The sequence below is a fragment of the Aquila chrysaetos genome, chromosome 1, assembly GCF_900496995.4.
Source record: "Aquila chrysaetos chrysaetos chromosome 1, bAquChr1.4, whole genome shotgun sequence".
NCBI lineage: Eukaryota > Metazoa > Chordata > Aves > Accipitriformes > Accipitridae > Aquila > Aquila chrysaetos.
The window spans coordinates 68407550-68428891 of NC_044004.1; the positions used below are offsets into that span (position 1 = coordinate 68407550).

Sequence of the window (21342 nt, forward strand, 5' to 3'; positions counted from 1 at the left end):
GTGACACCTGACATCGGCTTTTTATTCTGCTTATGATGCTAATGCTTGAAAAGAAAGTAAGGACTAAAATACCACAGATATCTGTGCAGGCAAGATGCAGAATGATTTAAAGTACAAAAAATTGTACGGAAAAGCAAGCAATGTGTGTTCAAGAATTCTCTTATCAGAATACAAAGCTCTTAGATATAAAGACATCTAGGACACTATTTTAGACCAACTAACAGTCCATAACATTAACGATGATGGTATGATAACCTAAATCGTGTCATGTGCACTCAAAAATGAATCACAGCTGCAGTTTTTACTACCTGATTTAATCTGAAGATGCAAACAATCAGGTAAAACAATCAAGAAACATTAAAGCAGTCAAGTGCTTTATCTTCTGTAAAGATTATGACCAAGTCCAACTTACAACCAGAATATGTATTTTTAATTTTGGATTTGAACAAACACCAGCTAATCTTGGGAGGAAAAACATCCAGTGGGGTCAGTATTGTATTTCCAGAATGGCATTTGAAAAATGTATCCCCATATGAAGTGACTTGGTCACTACCAACACAACTAAGACTGCAGTAATGGTTGTAACAGCAAATAAAAATAACAGGGGAAGCATAGAAAGATGTGCATGCTGGTGTGTTTGTGAGCCAGGCAAAAGTAATTAGATTGATGATTACTAATTACAGATTATAACTTAGATGTCTATCAAAGAATAAAACCACCCTGTAATACTCAATGTTTTGTATATAGCAGTTTAGATCTATATATTCTTACTAGTATACATTTCTGTTTCTCAGTATTAGCTACCAATCTTTGCCTGAGTAATAAGATGCATGTCCAGAAAAAATTAAGGGTTTCTCAACCTTTTATAATAACATCATGCTGAATTGCAACTGTATGCAGATTATATATTATATATAAACATAGACATGAAAATCTAGGTTTTCACACTTGTTTCTCTATCTGCATAATTGTAACTGTGGACTTGAATATTTATATGTTCACTTTTTAGCACATTAATTTTAAAACACAAAAACCTGAGTTTTACTGGGTGAAATATGATGTGAAGTGTCACCTTTATAAAATACAGTATTCTACAGTAATTACTGCAAACTGCAGTATTGCTATTGTTACTTATGGTGTCTTAAATCATTGCTACAGAAATTCTGTAGTAATATTTTAAAAAGGAGGACAAATGCTTGATTTGTACAGGTAAATATAATTTGCATTCCCAAAACTGTTTTTATGCACATGAAAATTAACAATAGTTAGCCAATTTAACTTTCAAATCATACATACATTTATCAGCTATATTTATCCTCTGCTTCAACTATGCAAACATACAAAAGTATAACACTTCTATTTATTCTATGATACATTATTATCAATTAGTAAAAATACAGCTGACTATCAAAAATATAAACAGAAGGTTAATTTTTTCTGAAGACTTAGTTCACTGCTTTTCTACCCTGCCACTTACTAGCCTTATAATAATGGGAGATTATTCCCCCTTTTAAAATAAATACAAGATTTTTGGATAAGAAACTATCTAACTAAATGGAATCTTTTAAGACTGAATGGCAGGTTTGATTAGAGCTTCCTCACTTATAAATGAAGCAGATACTCTGCAAATCTTAAAAAGTTTAAACCAAAATTGTTCCATTAGCCAATCAGTGGCTATATAAGAACATATGTATGTTTTTCATTTTATTTCATTAATTATTTAATGAGTTTTGCTTCATTCTATTTTATAAGCCATCCACAATTTTATGTTGATATCCTACCTTTGCCACTACCTGCACTAGACACTGTAATTGGTGTCTTGATGTGTTTTCATGTACATAAATAAGTTATCTGAGATGAATGGACCTTGACTAAATCTTTCCTGGGAAGTACGAAATACATAACTCTTATTTAACTTCCACATGGCTATAACTGTGCCATAAGCAGTATGATCTGCTTTTCTGGGCATGCCTGGCTGTGTACTAAGTTTCCAGTGTTTCTGCACGTCCCTGCAGTCCTGCTTGCCTACTCCCTATCTGTATGGATACAGAATTATGTCCCTCTTCCAGAGATGATGTAAACATACTGAAAAAAAATTTACTAAGATAAAGATGGCAAAACCAAGGGACTGTTCTAATAGGAAGAAGGCCCGTTTTGCTATGAGTTCAAGGAAGAATCAAGAATTAGCTGTAAATGAGAGAAGAAAACATCAGTACTTGAAGGAAACCACGAGGTGCAAGGAAGGAGAATCACTAGCTCTTTGAAGCATCTGCTTGAAAACAAGCCAGATAACTATCTGTGTGTCACACATTTTTGTCCAGCTCTGTATATTGTTAAAATTAAAAACCATCAAGTGTAGGGTCTCTGCAATGCCTGTATTTCATACAATTCAGTTATCACATTTCTCTGCTATGGTACTTTAAGAACCTATGCCAATTAATTTGCAACTGAGAAAAGAAATACTAAATTCCTAAAGGCTCTTGGGGAACTTGTCTTTGTAATGAGTCCTCCCTGGCTGGATAGCAGAGACCGAGCTCTCAGAGGAGCATGCAAGACAGGGAAGCTGGATGCTAAGCCTGTATACAGAGACCAAAAGGCAGTGCCTAAGCTCTGCTCAGGTTGAAAAGGGTAAGGATTCACTATGAGGCTTTAGTGAGTGTTCAGATGCAAAGTTTACAGGGTAGACAAGAAGGCGGCTGTCAAAATTACATAATTAGGCGATTATAAAATTACAATGTAGGTGATTATAAATCTACAGTATGCAAGATTCTTAACCCTGACCTTTTTAAGGTGTTACGGCAGAAAAAGCTGGTTCTGCAAAGCAGATAGATAGAGGAATTTTGTTGATTTCCAAACTCGTCACCCAACACCGCTGTCCCAAGCCAATCCTACCACTTTTCTCTCCCTCTTTGGTTAGCTTTGGTTTAGCAATGCAGTCATGCTGCTGCCAGTTCCAAATACGTATCTTTCCCCCATCAGACTGAGCAGCTCTAGCCAGTTCTTTCCATTCTGTCCCCAGCAATGAGACACTCCATTTTTGGGGATGTTTTCCTATGGCTTTACCAGCTACTACTGACCTTCAACGAGCAGAGGCACAGGCACATCCTGGCTGAATCCTCTATACTGGGTTCTGCAGACCAGAAATTCCTCTCAACAAATCCAAGATCAAAGGCATATGGGTGCTGACATTACAGTGTATCATCCGACAGGAGATAATATTGAATTTCATTATAGATGTTAGCTTCTACTCTTTCTTGCAGTAAACTCAAATCATTATCTTGAATACTGCCGCAACCAGTCTCCCAGCTGAGCCATGATACTAAACTACAATTTCAGTTCAGCTTGTTTTAAGACAGAGATACCATGTACTCAGCTGAAACGTTTTAAATAACATTGTGCAAACAAATTATCATTTATCACCCTGTAAGAACATATATATGGCAACATTTAAGACAAAGCTAAAGGCTGATGTTATGACATAAATGTAAAGAATTGTTATAAAGATTTTGAATTCACAGTCACGTCCCAAGAAATGGAGCCCTTAGCATCATCCTCTCTTCTTTCTGGGGTTGAGAGATTTAAAATTCAAAAAGCCTGTATATTTGTGGAAAAATGATGGTCAGGATAGGGTAAGGTAGACAATATGCCTGAATTCTCTGCATCTGAGGAAACTGTGGTGTAAAAATGCTACGTATACATGTATAACAGTTACAATAGTGTGAAGTTTATCCACAGAAGAATCAATGCCAAGAACATCTATTTTCAATAAACAGTGTGCTCTCCCAAAGCCTAATTCATACGAAACTGTCTGATACAAACTTCTGTTTCACATTTAGAAAAGAATGCGACTCAACAGTTTTGGCCACGTGGCCACCACAAGACAAAGACATTTACGTCAAAGCCTACTGCAACTGCACATAGATCCAAATTCAGCTATTACCATAGCAATATGTCTTTTTCAGCATTTATGGTCCTAAACTGTCATTACCAGCCACTGTCTTCAATTTCATTCTCCAAAAGATGTTACTTTGACTAGATAAGCAAGCAGAAAAAGAGTAAGGCTAGACTGGACCAGTATTGCCTTGAGTTACACTTACGACATCCCTGCATATTGAGGCGCAATAAATGTCACCTCCATCTCCAAACACTTTGTTTTGAGGCAAATCCATAAAGAATGAGTGAAGCTGTTCTTCCAGGGACACAGGGACAATGGCTTATGCTGGGGAACTCCTGCTTCCCTGTTCTGGACATCTTGCAACAAGTTAAAAATCTTCCTTCTCTTTGCCTGGTAGTGAAGAAAATCAGGCAAATGTTACTTACTCCAGTAATGTATCATTCCAACAGAAGCTCTGTGCTTTGGCAGCACTTCACTGAATTCTCTGGCTTCATCAGTTCAGTTATTGTTTTTGTATTATCTGGTAATTTAGATACAGTTATTGTAGGTTCTTCAGCCTGTGTTAGATATTCTCTATACTCCCCAGAGTTTTGTATCCTGTTTTATACTTCTTCTCTTGTTTTTATCAGTTGTCACCTATTGTGCCTCAGTATTTTACTCTCGGGTGCTTCAATTATATATGAATGCGATGTGCTTCACAGCAGCTAGTTTCCATTTGCCATCTAAATATCTTTGTACATGAATGGAGTAACCTACATTTAACTTCACAGACCGTTGTGCAAATCTACTGTATTTCAGCTTTTGGGTTTGGGGGGATTTTTTTGTCTGCTTGCTTTTATTTGATAATTGATTTCTAGCTGTTTTTTCCTCTGCTTTCCAAATCAAAAATAGAACAGGGGGAAAAAAAAAAAAAAGATTAGCAAAGAAGTCACAGAGCCTATCCCTAAACCTGAAGGGAAAGAGGCTAGCTTGGGATATTAGAGGGCCTATCTGACCTAAGAGGTTTAGTCATACTGGCTCCCTTGGTGGAGTTCATGTACTTAATCTTGGCAATTTCTTTTAAAAAAGTCTGTTACAAGAAAGAGTAGCTTATCTGGTTTTAATGTCTTAGTAGTAGCAGTAATTATTTGCAAAGCTTTGGTAGTACCCCACAAGACTGATTTTTCAGAAGTGCTTTCATCCCACAATTAAGTAGAAGCTGTTTTCCCAGTACTCCTAAAAATAAGACACTTGAAAACAGAGAGACAAGATCCTTGCTCTAAGAGTATTGCCTACACAGACAAAAGCCAGGTAAAGATGAAGGCAGGCATATGGACTGGCATTGACATTTATATGGATCTCCTTTGACTTGTCAGAAAATTTTTGCAATGTCCGGTACACATAAATGTGTTTGATACTTGTGGAATTTTTTTACATAAATATAAATACACTGAAGGAAAATCAAGTATCCCTCACATCATGCTTCCCTATGCTCCTTATACAGTATGACAGGATACTGAAATAGAATTTACTATCAAATTCTTATAACTTTGAGCTTGGGCTGTAAGTCTTAAAATCATACAAAATAACAATCAGTACACTACATTATCAGAACAATCTTTCTTTTTATCAGGTTATTTTTTTTCCTCGCCTGCTTGTCAGATGTCTTTGCCTCAGTCTATGTTATTCAGAAAATGTAGGGGGTAGAAAACATATGCTGAAGAAAAATGACCTGCCCACAAAGCTTGTGGCTGACCACGACAGTTTTAAGGGTGTTACCACTCCTTAAAGTTACTTCACAGAGCAGATAATGATCTGTTCAAGCTCATGGAAAGCATGGGGGCTTTTAGGGAAAATTGGGTACTCATATAGTATTATGTTAAGCAGTCATCTTGCTGCTTGCATCTGAATTTCATACTCAAACATGCATTTAATATAATGCCAGTGTTCAGAAAAACATAAAAAACAGTAAGCATGTATTCTTGTAGGAAAAAGAAATCTCAGTACTAGAAGAGCAGAAAATAGCTGCGTAGGGACAAAAATAATTAAAAGCAGAAGGCTTCGATATATAGCAATATAACATTGTATTTGTTTTGATTTTTGCTTTTCTGAATCCCATGAGCACCTAACATACCTTTTAGACTATTCTGAAATAATTTTAAAAGTAAATAATTTGGTAGGACTTTTTTAATCAATTGTTAATCCATGATTTGAGTGGCAGTCTCACTAATCGGGAAAGCAGCATGAACAAGTGGTAAGTAAATACAAATCAAAATGCATCAAGAAATAAATGTCTGAAAAAAACAGCAATGCACTAGGGGATTTTCTGACTTTAAATCTGTGCAAATACAGATTGAGCTTAAGATGTGTGGTTATTGGTTAAACAATTTTTAATGAAATATAAAGACCTATGTGCTCTTAAATGGATAATTTATGTGCAATGTTATTGTCTCTCAAGGTTTAATTAAATGTTTGCCTTGTGGCTAATCAGCTACAATTAATAAATGAAGCCTATATTCATGTCACTGATAGGGAATGTTAAAATGGCCTCCATTAGAATTTCAGTATCACTTTTGTGGCTGGTTGATAACAACAATCTAATGTATCAGAAACTTCCACAAAATAATTTGGCAAGGACACTAAGACAAGATTACGTTAATATAATGCAATGTTTTTATCACAATGCATAATTTTAAGTTCAGTTTGGAAGTAAGTACCTAGAAGTACTTAATGTGGAAGTGTATGCCTACAAAGTACTTTTCATCCCCAAAGTTTCCAAAGTTCAATTTAAACATCTACTATACCTAAAAAGAGCAACACTTCTTAGCCTTACAGTTACAAAAGAGTTTACACAGTGGAGCAAAAGCATCTGTTAATCACCAGACCTACCGAACCCAAAGGATTTGAACTATCTCTGGCATGATACACTAAATGTTGTCTTAGGACTATGTAACACCACCACATTATTTTCCTAGACATGGCCTTTCCATGCCTTTTTCACTCCTGCTACTTTAAGTTATAAACCTCAATAGGTAAGCATTTAAAAAGTGGGTGAGCCTCTGCTGAGTACCCTCCCACCTGAATACATCATATAAATCACAGGCCAACAGAGAACAGGCCAAAGGCAATACTGGCTGTCACTGACAGTGTTCCAGAAGTCAGCTAGAAAGAGAATTTGAGATCTCCTGACCTCAAAAGACATCTGTCCTACGTAGTTAACATATTGTTATTATTGTTTACACTGCAGTAGTGCACAAAGGTCTCAGGGCTAGGCTCCATCATGAAATGTTATCTGTAAATAATATGCAGTTACTTGTCTGTATCAGTGTTTAAGATGAGAGGCAATCAACGGGTGTGACCAGATGTGCTGGTTTTGGCTGGGATAGACTTAATTTTCTTCATAGGAGCTAGTATGGGACTATGTTTTGGATTTGTGCTGAAAACAGTGTTGATAACGCAGGGATGTTTTAGTTATTACTGAGCAGTGCTTACACCAAGCCAAGGGCTCTTCTGCTCCTCACACCACTCCACCAGCGAGCAGGCTGGGGTTGTACAAGAGGTTGGGAGGGGACACAGCTGGGACAGCTGACCCCAACTGACCAAAGGGATGTTCCAGACCATTTGACATCATGCTCAGCATACAAATCTTGGGGAAGAAGAAGAAGGAAGGGGGGGATGCTTGGAGTGATGGCATTTGTCTTCCCAGGTAACTGTTACATGCGATGGAGCCCTGCTTTCCTGGAGATGGCTGAACACCTGCCTGCCGATGGGAAGTAGTGAGTGAATTCCTTGGTTTGCTTTGCTTGTGCGTGCAGCTTTTGCTTTACCTATTAAATTGTCTTTATCTCAACCCATGAGTTTTCTCACTTTTAGTCTTCTGATTCTCTCCTCCATCCCACTGGGTGGGATTGAGCGAGCAGCTGTGTGGTGTTCAGTTGCTGGCTGGGGTTAAACCACAACAGTCCTTTTTGGTGCCCAACATGGGGCTCGAAGAGTTCAAGATAACAACATGTTTGATTGGAATGTGCTAGATCAAATTTATAGCTGATATTGCTGTTTAGCTATTAATTGACAGGTTTCTGTGCTTGCCATGGGGCTTGCTTGCTTGCCTTACTGTATATTAAAGTCTAGTGCTCATTGGTGGCTGCTTTTTGCTTTTGCTGCTTGCTGTATTTGCTGTACTGCTTATCATCTTACTCTGCTGTGCCTGGGAACATTTTGGTAACAGCAATGGTGATGCGCCTGGGTTGGCAGATGGCCAGGGCACCGCTGCTGTTTCTGTGCTGCTGTACTGGACAGGCTGGAACTCCAGCATGCACTCGAGTCAACGGGACTGTGACCTGTGGACGAGTCCACACGGGAGCAGGACACCCCGAAGCATCTGTGGCTGTGGATAGGTTCATGCCAGAGCAGGTACATCTCAAAGTATCTGTGGCCGTGGTTATGTCTGTGCTGCAGCAGGTGTACGTCTGAAGGGATTGTGGCCGAACGATAAGTCCATGCTGCAGCAGGTACACCTTGAAGCATCAGTGGCTAAGCATGATGTCATGCTGGAGCACCTCAAAGCTTGTGGCCAAGCATAACCCCACAACAGAGCAGGTACACCCCTGGAGGGACTGCAGCCATGGGTAAGGCCATGTTGAAGCAGGTTTACTTCTGAAGGGACTGTGGCTGTGGGTAAGGCCACGCTGGAGCAGGCATATCTCTAAAGGCATTGTGGCCCATGGAGAAGGTCACACTGGAACAGGCGCACCTCAAAGCGACTGTGGCTGTGGATAATTCTGTGCCGCAGCAGGTATACCCCTGGAGACACCGTGGGTCATAGATAAGGCTCCACTTGGAGCAGGTACACCCCGAAGGGACTGCAGCCTGTGGATAGGTCCAACCTGGAACAGGGGCAAGCAGAGGAGTTCACTGCAATGTTAAACCCAATGGTCTGGTTCAAAAGGACCAGGGGTGGAGATTGTAATGGAAATACTTTTAAATTGTTATAACCCAGGATTTGAGTTGCATGTTATAGGAATTACTACAGCAGGAACCACCCAAACCAATGGAGGCCAAGCCTTACAAGAAGCAGTGCAAGTGCAGCAGTGACCCGACCTGAGCTGGCTTTGGTGCCCAGTAACTCCACACAACACATCACCTCTGCTGTCCTGAGTGACCACCATAACAGACAGAGCCCAAAGTCATGGACAAAATGAACTCAGTGGACATTTTGTGGATGTTTCTGGACATTTTATGGGCATTTTACAGGGGTGGTCCATAGAATAAGGGAATGATATTTGCATATTATATCAAAGGATGGGGGGGGGTGGCTAATGAGGATGTATTGAATAGTGTGGGACCTGAGCATGACATAAATGGTGGAGAATGTGCTGGTTTTAGCTGGGATAGACTTAATTTTCTTCATAGGAGCTAGTATGGGACTATGTTTTGGATTTGTGCTGAAAACAGTGTTGATAACGCAGGGATGTTTTAGTTATTACTGAGCAGTGCTTACACCAAGCCAAGGGCTCTTCTGCTCCTCACACCACTTCACCAGCGAGCAGGCTGGGGTTGTACAAGAGGTTGGGAGGGGACACAGCTGGGACAGCTGACCCCAACTGACCAAAGGGATGTTCCAGACCATTTGACATCATGCTCAGCATACAAATCTTGGGGAAGAAGAAGAAGGAAGGGGGGCATGCTTGGAGTGATGGCGTTTGTCTTCCCAGGTAACTGTTACATGCGATGGAGCCCTGCTTTCCTGGAGATGGCTGAACACCTGCCTGCTGATGGGAAGTAGTGAGTGAATTCCTTGGTTTGCTTTGCTTGTGCGTGCGGCTTTTGCTTTACCTATTAAACTGTCTTTATCTCAGCCCATGAGTTTTCTCACTTTTAGTCTTCTGATTCTCTCCTCCATCCCACCGGGTGGGATTGAGCGAGCGGCTGTGTGGTGCCCAGTTGCCAGCTGGGGTTAAACCATGACACCAGAACTAGAAAACAATAATGGAAGAAGAGTTTAATAGCAATTAAGAATAAACAATATTCAGGGACCAAGTGGAAAACTTCAGAGTTTCAACTTACTGGGAAAAAAATTCTCCTTCAGCGTAACTTAATATGAGCACCTTTTGCTGGCAGTCTTTCTGATTATCTCAAATTATTGTTTCACCAATTTAAGCATAATCTATCAGACAAGGAAGGGAACTGTACAGGATAATTCTAAGTAATTCATTTTGATTGCACTTCCTTTGATTTAGTTAGATTCTCGTTCAGCCACAAGTCATACCACGTACGGAATCATGAAATTCACTCAGGAATCTGAAAGACTGTAAATACTCCTGTCTTCTATTAGTATAAAGAAAGGCATAATTAATTACAGTACAGTAAGGATATTGGCTGTATATTTTGTCTCAGGAAATGAAAACTTATTTAAGAATAACTTATTTCTCTTGGGGTTGTAAAGACATCTTTATCTGTAAGTCACTGTTCTTTTACACAGGCTTCCATTTATTACAGAATGAAGACTATACAAATTAATGTATTAGAGATATTTAGCTCCTTTCTCCAAGAAACAAAGCTTGTCCCAACATACAGCAGAATAAACAATGACACACTGAATACACGAAACACAGTGAAGTTTTCTAAATGTGATTACAGTGGCTGTTTCTATCAGTTACTAGTATCAGTTCTACACATAAAACATTTTTTAAAGAATGCTCTATAGGATAAACAGTCTTAACCTAATTCTGATTACTATTTTCCATTCAATCATGAAGGAGACCTTCAAACTCACTTGCCTGAGGCACTGAGAAGCTCCAGGTCTTTGACGCTCATGAAAGAAAGATAACAATCACTCTTCAGGGGAGAGAGATCTTATTATACGTACCCTGTGGGGTTTTTTTATCCTTTATCAAACTGCACCTTTGTGGGCCTTTAATTTCTTAATGGGTTGTTTATCCTTTCCCCCATAATTCATGATGATAAGCTAGATGTCACATAGATATTGTTATGGTGATGAAAAAGTTGTACTGATGAGCCAAGTCAGTGATGCAGTTTGATTAACTTTTTATACAAATCTTTCTAGACAGCTTTCAAAAGAAGGCAAAACAAATAAGTTGATAATGTTACAAATGTCTCATAGGTGAAAATCTATCTGATGTGTACCTATAATCTATGAGTACTAATACCTGAAACAAGTAAACATTACCACAGAACCAGAGGAGATATTAATGGGATAAATTTCAGTTTATTGTAAAGAGAGGGAGTGGGAAAGGGAGCAGGAGTAAACATATAAAGTGCACACTGGGGCAGTTTTCTCTATAATGCATGTAGAACATAGGGCCTACAATGGGATGACATACAAACTTGACAGCATGAGTTTTGGAAAGCAGTATTACTTGCAACTCCATCATTCATGAATAAGTTTATTAGGTGATCTCAGGCAAATGCTAATAAAACCTTTGTACAATGCCACCTTTGTTTATCCTATACATGTCTCTCAGGTTAAAGAAATACTGATTTAGACACTTCTGAAATGTGTTGTCATGTCACCATGAATCCAGATATCATCTGTAATAGCCATAAAATTGAAGGGCAATATCTCTGTACCTTCCAGGACTACAAATGAATGTTTCTACCCTCTTTTTAACAACGCAAAACTCAAATTCCTAGGCATGCAGAACAATAAGGCCTGAAGAGGAGAAATTTTTGCCCATCGTAGCCCCTATTTCAATGGCTGACGAGATGCTAATTTTGGAAAAAAATAAAAAAATAAGTTCTTTCCTCATTTTTTGTGGCATATCCTCTTCCCTAGTACCTATTTCTACCAAAGCACATTACATATTGTCATGAACACTCAGACTAGATTGTTACTGAAATAACCGTATCTTGTTTTAGTAAACCATAATCATATTTATCCTCCCTTTAACTATGTCAGCCCTTAGACCTATTTGTTTAGAGCTAAACTGGGAAAGGTTGCTACTTATGTTAGCAAGTTTTTAGTCATATGAGTGGTTCCATTTGAAGTGAATGGAGCAACTTATATAAATAAATGCTTACCAGCATGTTAGAGTAGTGTTAACGCAGTCCTATTTTGCTTAGTTTCCCATTACAGTGTTTGAACTGACATAAGAAAAGATAAATGGAAATCCTGATAAAACAAAAGCTTATGGTGTCTAATCCTTTTGCTCTAATGCTACTGTGCAACACTTCCGTCTAATACCTGCTACAAGATACAGCAAGATGAAACATAACAAGAACCGTGAAGTAAAGATTTTGGAGACTTACATTCTCTGTCAAATATTTGGCTCTTTCCTGCGCCTATTATGCCATCAATGGAACTTGACAACGATCTACTATATCGATGCATAATATGTGAATAATGAATAGCAAGACCAGAGATCCTTACAGTAATTTTAACACTAAGTTTGTTTGATCTTCATCAGCACTGTTGTCTCCATCTCATCACTCAAATAGAAAGCTAAAAAAGGAGATACATGATGTTGAGAACATTGCTGAGGTTGGGTAAACAGGATGCAAGTGCCACATTAGAAAAACAGTGGAAATCTTTAGTCGGTATGATACTACTTACTCAGATTTACATACGTATTTGCCATAAAGAAAAAATCAGAGGCAAATCCTCCAATTTAGTTGTGTATTCCAACTGCCTCTGAAATTAAAAGAGATGGCTTTTGTAGGAAAAGTACTTTTATATTTGGTAATACTTTTATTGCTGTCAAAAAGAGCAGTACCAGGTCTTGCCTGGCACAGCCTTCCCTGGCTAATTACCACCTGTACAAGGACCCCTACTTGTGAGGGGTCTGCATTTACCCGGCTTGCTTCTTCAAGTGCTAGCTTCATGCTGGTACCTGACCAGCAAGTTTTGCAGCATCACCAGTACCTACCAACAAAGCAGCTCATCAACACATGGCAGAACTGGGCTCCATACTAGCAGATTGGTCCACAAAATCCTCATGCTCATCTCTAAAGAAGCCAGAGGGGTATCACGTACAGAGTGATTACGAGTAAGGTACCTAAATACGGTTTTGAAGAGTCTGCTGTGAAAGAAAAATACTATAATGTACCTGGGGAAGTGTCTCGTGTGTGTGTAAAAGAAAACGATTTCTGGTGGTACTTGGCCTATGATAACTACTTAGAACAGCAAGTTACACACTTCACTAACGTAGGAACATTGGAAAGGTAGAAATGCTGTTTACCTCTCACATGTATAAGGAAAAGATGGATAGTAAAAATGAATCATTTTACGGAAAGATAATCCATTTTGAGAGAAGACAGGTTTCCTGTTATTTGGCTTTAAAGAAAGTTCACAAAAAAACCTGAGAAGTATTGACTGCAAAACCTTACAGGATCTATCTCCAGAAATTCTCTGTTTTTCTTAGGTTTTGCATATTTCACTTGGTATAAAAAACAACAGTAATGCCACAGTCAACTTTTGGTTGAAGTTCATGCCAAATCAGTACCTAGCTTAGTATGCCATCCAAGGTCTCAAAGATTGCAGAATCTTCTCATTCACCACCTTTTGACTTCTGGCCCTGGGCCTGGTGGAGAAGGAACTTTGACTAACAAAATCCTGGCAACTTCATAGATTATTTCTATTCAATCAGCCTGTCATACCTCCACACCTGCAGCCCACAGCAGCCAGCACTAGCTTTTGTACTTTTTGTGTACGTCGTACAGCTTTGCACACTGATTGCTGCGTGGTAGCATGCTCGGTGTTGCCCTCCTCTAGTTCCCTGGTTTTGTATTTTTGACACGTCAACCTTTTCACCTCTTTTCATTTTTTCATATTTTTCTCCATGATCACTTTAGTTTTCACCAAGTCTCTCTCTCTTTCCCCTCTTCTAGAGTGGAGGACTGAGGGCACGTCAATTATGTTTTTTTCTGCAGTGGACAGGTTAACAGGTAACAGGAAAATCAAAACCACCAGGGACCAAAGACGGACAGCTAAGCAGGAGTCAAAAAACTTTTTTTTTCTTTTTTTTTTTTTAATATAGTTAACGTAATAGTGCACAGGTTCTTAACTAGTTTTATGAGCAGTATTCAAGTATTCAGTATTCAAGAGTATCCAGATATGTTCTGGTATAGTTTTTGGCATTGCAGCATTTAAGCACAGAGAGTATATTAGCAATTCCTTTTTCACACAACCATTAAAGCTGCACACATTCCTAAGGGTACCAGCTACTCAGAATGATCAATATATTGCACTTTTTGCCTCTTTAGTTTACATTTTTGAATACGCCAACATCTGAACACCAAGTTTTTCTCAAATTAATTTTTCACACAAATAGTTTTTGCAAAGTTGATCTGCTATAACATATTATCCTTCCTTAGACATTATCATTGTTTACAGAATTGGAAGAAGACCTACCCTGATGACAGGGACAAAAAGTGTTAGCAATTGAAATTTGTTTTTTTTAACATGGACAGACACCCTTTCCCTTCAGGACTTGCAAGCCAAACATTTCTAGACCAACAACATTAGTGCTACAACATAGCATTGTAATAGGAGTTGGTTTCATCCTTAACCACAGAAAGGCTACTGCTTCTTCATATTACTATATAGGTGTAGACTATCTTTGATTCTTCGCTAAAGCGTGTCCTCTCTAAGTTACATATTGTTTGGCACACAGGATCCTTTGAAGACATCTCCATTAAAAAATTCTTAATTTGCTTCCAAGTCAATATATGCTTAACACAGAAGACATAGCCGTGATGTAAAATGGCTGCTTGTGAAGAACTTCAGATATCATTCCAGAATATTACCAGTAATTTTAAATCTGCTGTTTTATCTTTTCAGCTTTTACAAGTTTTCTTTTTAAGTTTATGTATAGGTTACAAATAATTGTGTCATTGAAGTGCTTCATCCAAAAACCCATATGATAGTAACTCAAATGCTTTACTGAAGTCTAATTAAATTACATCAATATGTGAAACCTGCAGCCTCATTAAGAAAACAAAGTCTGTTTGCCAGGCTCTATTTTTCTGCCAAGATACATATTTTTTTTTTAGCAGAAGCCCATGTTAATTGGAATTATCTGTCGTCTTTAAAATTCTTTGTTAACTGAGTTTTATATTGGCTACTCCATATCTTGCCTGTGACCAACGTCACATTGGTAAACTACTATTATGCCATTTATTCTTTTAAAGTATAAGAACAATACTAGCTTTACCCTCTTTATGTAAATGTCTTGGTGTTCCAAGAACTTCTGAATATGAACACTGATAGTGCATACAACTTCTTGACATATTCATTCCAAACTCTCTAATGCCAGTTTTCTTTTAATGACTGAAATTGAACCATCCTCCTACATTATCATTTGAACAGAAAACAACTCTTCAATACCATACAAAATAACTACATCAGCTGCCATCTTCCCAAATGCACAGAAGAAATATGTATATGTTTTAACATTCCAAGTTTGTCACTAATTATGGTTAAAGCTGACATCTTCATCCTTTAATAGGGTCGTTCACTATTCAGATCATTTCCTATATTCTACACTTGAAAAAAACTTTCATTTTCCTCATTTTAACTCTGTTGACTATATTTCCTTTATAACCTTTTACTTCCCACAGTAATTTTTTACAATTCCTAGCTTCCAGTGTACATGTATGATACCACATTCTTTCTTCTGTTTCATAGATGTTTTCCTTGTAAACCACCCTAGCTTTTCAGCAAATGTATTCCTTAGTTGTGGGATTATGGCTTTGTGGGTATCTGGGCTAACATCCTTAAACGGTTTCCAATTATCATTCTCCCATTTCAGATTAAATTCTTTCTCCCAGCAGATTTACCATATAATAGTATTCACCTTTACAAAATTATCCCTTTCGAAGCATTAAGTATACATATTATTGGTTTGGACTTAATTCTGTTTGCACATAACAAATGTGATCAAATCATTATCAGTTATACCTAAGCTATGGCTAATTTTTAGTTCTGTGATCAATTCCTTTTCATCTGACAAGATGAGGTCTAATATAGAATTCCCCTGTGTTGGATGCAACACTTTTTGAGTTAGGAAATTGACATTTAAAATATTTTGAAATTCCAAGTACATTTTAACACTGGCAGCATGAGACCTCCAGCATGTCATTCAGATTGAAATTCACTGCAGTACAGCAGTATTTTCCCTATATGTTGTAGGTGGGTAAGGCATAGGTCATGCTGTTCTCTAGTGTGATTTGATATCAGCTAAGTACCCTGTCAACTTCTGACTTATCCGTTAGAACATTGACCCGTAAACATTCAAGATCATTTGCTTCCAATTGCCATCAACTCAGAAACAGGTAATGCCATTTTTGAAGTGCCTTCTGTCCACTTGATCCTTCCAAAATAGATTATAACAATTGATTTTGACATTCCAGTTTTCCAACCAGTTTTAGCAATAAAAACTAGGTCAAATCTGTGCTAAAAAATGACCTCTTCTGCTGGTGTCAAGTTTCCAACAGTAAAAAAGAGGCTACTGAAAAATCTGCGCTCTCTGTGTTCTTCAGCATCCCGATTATGATTTCTCTTATCATTTTCATTTGCACTTACCAAGAGCTCATTGGTTCCTTCTCACTATTTCCATTTCTTATAAGCTCCCAGACTCCCTAGCCGATCAGTCCCTTAGAAGAACAGTTCCTTTGTTACCGTAAATTAAGCAGCAGGCTCTCATCAACAGAAAGCGACAAAATTTTCCACAAACCAAAAGCCTCCATGTTATGTCACTCACTTAGAGATTAAGTCTAGTCTTTTCTACTTGCTCTTTTCCATTGCTCAGAAGTCCTGAAGGATGTCGGAGAAGATCAGAGGTCCCAAAAGAAAAAAGCCTGCTCGCCGCAAGCGCTCATCTATAATCTAAGAGACTGCCCACAAACCTCCCTTTAAGTATCGATATGATATTGTCACTGATTCTTTGCTTGCCAACTTCAGAAGCTTACTTAGCTTCGAGAGATGCTCCCGCTTGAGGTGAGCTCATCTGAGCTCCAAGAAAGCGCGCAAACACTCTCCGTTAATGCTGAACACCTCCAGCTGAGCTGACTTCTCGCCGCTTCCACATTTGTCAGGGCCTAAATCGGACTTTGCGGCTCACCCGGCCTGCAGGCCCCTGCCAGAGAGGAATTCGCTGGGCTTGCTCCTCACGCCTCGGCGACCGGCCGCCTCGCAGAGACCGAGAGCAGAGGCGCCTCGCCCCGGGGCGGCCTCAAGAGGGCGGCGGGGCCTGAGGACGCCGGGCTCGGGGAAGGCGGCGGGGCGGGAGGCCGGCCGGCCGGCCCGCCCGCCCTCGGCGCCGCCCGCCCCCGTCGCCATGGCGAGGCCGCGGGCGTCCCGCGGAGCGGCCCGGCTGCCGGCGGCGGCACCGGGGCCGAGCCGGCGCGGCGAACCGGTCGGCGAACGCCGCGAGCGTTGGCGGCCCGCTTCTGCTCCCCACCCCGCGCCTTGCGCGGCGGCGGCGGGGGAGTAACGGAGCCGGGAAGGGCCGGGTGCGATGGGCACGCCGGCGGCGAAGACCTCGTCCTGCAGCCGCGCCATGAGTAGAGGTCCGTTCCCCTGGAAAGTTCAGCTAACTCCCTTTTTTTTTTTTTTAATGAGACTAAGACAGTACCAGAGGCAAGGGTTGAGAGTATGTTGTGTATGGGGGTGGTGAACAGGTGAAGGGGAAAAAAAAAAAAAGCGTGCCCAGCTGGTGGTTGGTGAAGGCCGGGAAGCAGCGAAGGGCGGCTGTCTTCCCTCAGCCGGGGCTGGATGGGGACGAGGTTCAGAATATGGGTCAAGCGCTGCAAAGCCAAGCACTGGTTGGGGCCGTGACCTCAGGTTTCTTGGAACAAATGACATCTGTCGTGCTGGCTATAGATCTTAAAAGTTTATTGAGTTTTTTAATCAGTCATATTGGTGCTTTTGGTGGAATAAAGCGGCGTGGCTGTAAGTCTGTCCTGTCACGCTCTGATATCCTTTTATTTTATGAGGTGCCAGGTAGCAGCAAATATGTCTGCAAAGGCAGCTGGATGTAGCCATGCCTGCTTCCTTAGGCCGCTTCCCTTTCTGGGAAATCCTCAGCCTCCACTTAGGTTTGTTCATGCCTCAGAAAACAAAATCAGTTGGTGTTTTACCTTTAACTTCCATGCATATTGGAGCGATTCCAGCCTGTGGAGAGATTCCCTTGACCATGTGATCAAATACAGCACTTCTTTAGAAACAAACTGCATTGCCTTGGCTTTTGCTAAATGCTGTGCATGTTTGATTAAGCAAATGAGATGTGGTTTGGGCCTTATAATAAAGGAGTAAGATGTAAAGGGGTTAGCAGTCTTTAAATGATCAGCAGCGAAATTCCTGTGAATGTAATAGCACGTGTTTCAGAAGGATGCGTTGCTGATACCTTCTGTCGTGTCTCTGTGGTTGTAATTTACCTGTAAAGATTACAGTTACCTTGGAAATGAGGGGAAAGACACCATCCATTTCACTGGGAAAGCAACCTCCCACCTCTAAAATAAAAATTAAATTGACATTATTATGAAGCAGGTTTGTTTTTTTTTTTTTTTCATTCCCAAGCTTTGAGTTTGACATAGGAGTCAGGGCAATAGTTTTAATTCTTGTGAGGCTGTAATGGGCTCAGAAAAACGTCTGCATATGTGCCTCATGTTAGTGTGAGACCTGTGTGCATGCCAGCCTGTCTCTTCATAGACTTGATTTCTGTGGGGTGGAAACCTGGAGCGTGTGGACCAGCGAGGAGCTATTGTATGCTCCAGCCAGGTCCCATATGGGTGCAACCTGGAGCCTGAGACCTGCGGCATGCCACAAAGTACACCTACCCATCGATAGCTTTTCATGGTTGCAGTGCCCTACCAGGGCTTTCAAGGTCTCTTTTCAGCTGCTTACCCTGCCTTTTCTGCCCCATAGCTGCAGATGGCCAGCTCTCCTGCCTTGCCAAATTCAACAGCTGCCATTAAGACATGGTCTGTTTTCTTTTTCTCACCTAGTACAAAACTAAGAGGCTTGTAGAAAGCTTGCATCTTCTCTGGGCTTCAATATTGTTGTTCCAAAGTTTAATTACTATTTATCACTGAATAGCATCTTCCTAAAAAGAGATTTTCCTTTCTATTTTGCTTCTGGATAGAAACCTCTCATTGTCTATAAGAAATATGATCTTTTATAGTGATGAATTACCCATATGTTTTCATTCTATTGATTTTTTTTCCATGACACAGTTGTGTAAATTGTTGCTGCCTCTGACTATAGATTAGTTTATTTATAAATAATATTTTTTTCTTTCTGTAACAAATGTTATCATTAGTACTAAGCCCTAAAAGAATCACTTAGGGGAACTATCGTACCCTGTCATCTTTTGAACCTATAATTGTCTTTGTTATTCCATTCTAAGTAACACAATTAAAAAAATTACTTCACTACAACTGTAGCAAAATATTGCATTAATGAAATGGCTTTTGATCTCAGAAAGGCTAATATATAAAATATCTGCTAGTCTGATGCTGATCATTCAGTATCAGGTTGATTCGTATCTAACACTTATTTCCTGTAAAATAAATTTCCTTTCACTAAATGTAGCAAATAGTTAAATTCTTTCCCCCCTCCTATTATATTCTGTTTTCCCATCCTTATTAAAAGTTTGTGCCTTGAGGCCTACCAGCAGGGCATGCAATACCTACATTAAACCAAATTTAAAAGTAAGGGTGCTCCTGCTGCTAACGTCCTCAGATCACAGACATACAAAATGAAGGAACTGGCAGCTGAAACTTTAATGGTAGGAAGTGTAGACTGAATACTTGGGGAAAAAACACAGTAGTTCTGTATGAGAAAAAAGTCCTATTAGCATTTATATACTTGAGAATGACGAGCTAGACGATTCTACATAACTGTGGGGCTTTCGGCTTTTAAGTAAAACCCTGTGTTCTAAGTATAGCATTACTTACATTCTTTATTCAAAGGATTGTTACTATTATGATTATGTATTATTTTGAACATTAATACAGTGCCTGTTGTTGCATTGCACACTGCATGTCCAATCATTTCTCCACCTTACATATTAACTTAAAATATTATTAATACTTGGACCTAGATAGTTTGAGAAAGCACAGGGAATCGCATGCAAGTAAGATTCCCAAATCAGTTGTCCCTGTGGAAATCAAAAGCACTGCAATGAAAGAGAAAACCATTGAAACTATGATCATGACCATTCCTATGCATTATGCCCTACTGAAGTAATGCTGAGGCCTAGGAAGATTTGCGTGGAACTGGAGTCCAGTTTTACATGTCATGAAAATAAAAGAGAGTTGGCTGGGAAGCAGCACAAGACAGAGTAGAAACTGCATCACTGTGAAGACATTGTTTCAAGTAAGTTGTTTTTGTTTGTTTGTTTTAGTGAAAATGAATGTGTTGCCTCAAGCGATCCTACAAAGCCCAGGGGAGCATCCCAGGTTCATAGAGCAGACTGTTTGCCCCTCATTAGACTTTGCAAGGTATGTACCTCTTTTCTTTCAGAGTGTCATTTTTACTGTGAATATCTTCAATCAGCTGTGCCGAGGTGACAAATGATGTTTGCTTTTTTGCAATATTTAAAACTGCAAAAATCAGAGGCAAGGAAATTCTCTCTTAGGAAAGTTTTATAATTAAAAGGGAAAAAAAACCAAAATAGGAAATGTGTTCTGTTTAAGGTAGATATTTCATCCTAATTTTTCAAAACCCCTTAAAGAGCCATAGGAAGTTATTTCCGTTTAGTGTTGATATGAATGTAGGTCATTGAAAATGTACTTATTTGGGTGAAAAAACAAGATTTTTTTTTTTTATTTTTTCATTCAGGCACGAAATGGTTTCACATCTCTCAAAATACAATGAATAAAACTGACTTGAAAAACATTATCCTGTACTTAATAACAGAGTTAACAGCAGTGCCATAATGCTTTCAAGGCATCTTCTTCTTGCACATGCCTACATGGCTTTCTGTTCCGTTGCACTCATTTCTCTTCTTAGTTACTTGTATCCACACATTTTTGTCTTCCTCAGTGAGTACTGGTGTCTCAGTTACTACTCTGCCCCACTATGCTCTTTTTCCTGGAATTGCCTCCATTTCAGAAATAATAGTGGTTATTTTCTTCTTCTTCCTATTCTTTTTTTTTTTCTTCCCCCTCCTCCCACCCTCCCCAGGCCTAGCAGTCCCTTTAGCCTTTGGCTGAAAGGTCTGGGGTATCTCAAAGTTCAGCAGCTTGTCGCGGATGAGTGATTTAGGATCCTTAAAGAATCTGTGAAAGTGTGACTTAACAGAGTTCGATGGCAAGATTCGCTCTATTGCTCATTACATGGGAGAAATATATAAAGGAAAATCAAGTTAGAATTGATTTAGAATGATTTGCACAGAGATCAGAGACGCAAAAAGGTAAGGGAGACCCTCCCGTTAAGTCATGAGATTCAGAATGAACCCCCTTGCTTTCTAAACTACTAATGGAGCTTACGTGCAGCTAGATCCAAA

The 21342-nt window shown here is 39.4% G+C and overlaps 1 protein-coding gene across 2 annotated transcripts in view; it reads left to right on the forward strand.

Moving 5' to 3' along the window:
• Positions 1–21342, forward strand: part of TTC29 (tetratricopeptide repeat domain 29) — a 224294-nt gene that overhangs the window by 62655 nt on the left and 140297 nt on the right. The window contains exons 1-2 of one of the 2 annotated variants that reach the window (XM_030027181.2): positions 17203–17401; positions 20239–20335. The exons of the other annotated variant lie outside the window; for it this stretch is intronic. Of the exons in view, the coding sequence (XP_029883041.1) occupies positions 17350–17401; positions 20239–20335 (149 nt within the window). The 5' untranslated portion in view covers positions 17203–17349. Of the gene's footprint in view, positions 1–17202; positions 17402–20238; positions 20336–21342 lie in introns of those variants that run through there. 2 annotated transcript variants of the gene reach the window in all.